The sequence below is a fragment of the Metschnikowia bicuspidata genome, assembly GCF_001664035.1.
Source record: "Metschnikowia bicuspidata var. bicuspidata NRRL YB-4993 chromosome Unknown METBIscaffold_8, whole genome shotgun sequence".
Classification (NCBI taxonomy): domain Eukaryota; kingdom Fungi; phylum Ascomycota; class Pichiomycetes; order Serinales; family Metschnikowiaceae; genus Metschnikowia; species Metschnikowia bicuspidata.
The window spans coordinates 320,377-321,362 of record NW_017387738.1 but is presented as its reverse complement, the minus strand read 5'-3'; the positions used below and the strand labels follow the sequence as shown (position 1 = coordinate 321,362).

At 43.9% G+C, this 986-nt stretch overlaps 1 protein-coding gene across 1 annotated transcript in view; it reads right to left on the bottom strand.

Moving 5' to 3' along the window:
* Positions 1-267: 267 nt before the first annotated feature.
* Positions 268-986, bottom strand: part of METBIDRAFT_225185 (Zn(II)2Cys6 transcription factor domain-containing protein) — a 731-nt gene continuing 12 nt past the window's right edge. Inside the window, exon 1 of the mRNA XM_018855170.1 lies at positions 268-986. This exon is cut by the window's right edge and continues 12 nt beyond it. Coding sequence (XP_018709616.1) covers positions 393-914 — 522 coding nt within the window. The 5' untranslated portion in view covers positions 915-986 and the 3' untranslated portion in view covers positions 268-392.

The following is a 986-nucleotide window of genomic DNA, read 5'->3' as shown; positions in this document are numbered from 1 at the left end:
AGGGGGTCAAATGGTTTACGAATAATTTGATGGAATCACCTTCGGCGTAGTTTGTTGGAGCTACACCAGGCAAATAAAATGCCGAGACCAAGCCCGTCCATAACAAGAGGCTCAGAATCAATGTCCAAATATAGGTCTTCATTGGGCCCAAAACGACTTCTTTCGAAAGGAGGAAAAAATAACACGGTTCTTCCACGATTTAGACGTGACACGCTAGAAAAAAAACCAGCACAGGGATGTACAGGATCAGTGATATTCGAGGGATTTGCATTCTGCGTAGAATACTCGGGCGTTCGCCAATCATACGAGTAACTCCGCCGTCGATAATACCTGTAAAAGAAGTTATACACCGGAGTACCTGTAGTTGCAAAAAATTATTGCATAATCGAGCTTCAATTGTAAAAGCGGTTTTTTCTGAGCTTATCTGTTACTGCTCTTATCTCCTTCAAACGGTGCATGGCGTTCTGCGCATCCACCATATAACTTGGCCTTTGACGCGAAACATCGCACTCCAATCCTAAACGGGCACACGCTCCACATGGATCACCATCTTCAGGACAAGCTTTATGACGTAGCCGACATGTCCAGCATCCCTGTTTAGACCTTCGCTGTCGCTTCTCTTTTTTAACCTTTTCCCTTCGTATAAATGTTGACCCCTTGGTTTTTTTCTTGCATGTTGTTTGTTTTTCTTTTTTAAGAAATTCTTTTGAACTGGGACGTGTGGCCTGACACTGAAATACCAGCATTGGTGACGAAGGCCCCAAAAGTTGGCACACCGAAACTTCCCTAGAAAAGACGCTATGAACCCAAGCTTGCTGTTCCATGTATTCTTCGTGGCCCTTCTTTTTTTTGGGCGTGGCGTTGTGTTTTTTGTGGGTGAGTTGTTTTCCTATTATCTCGGAAATTTCGGCCATGTGCTCAATGGTACATTATTGTCGGGCTCTGAGGTAAGAAAAGAGTTATCAATGGCAACATCAAGGTCACTC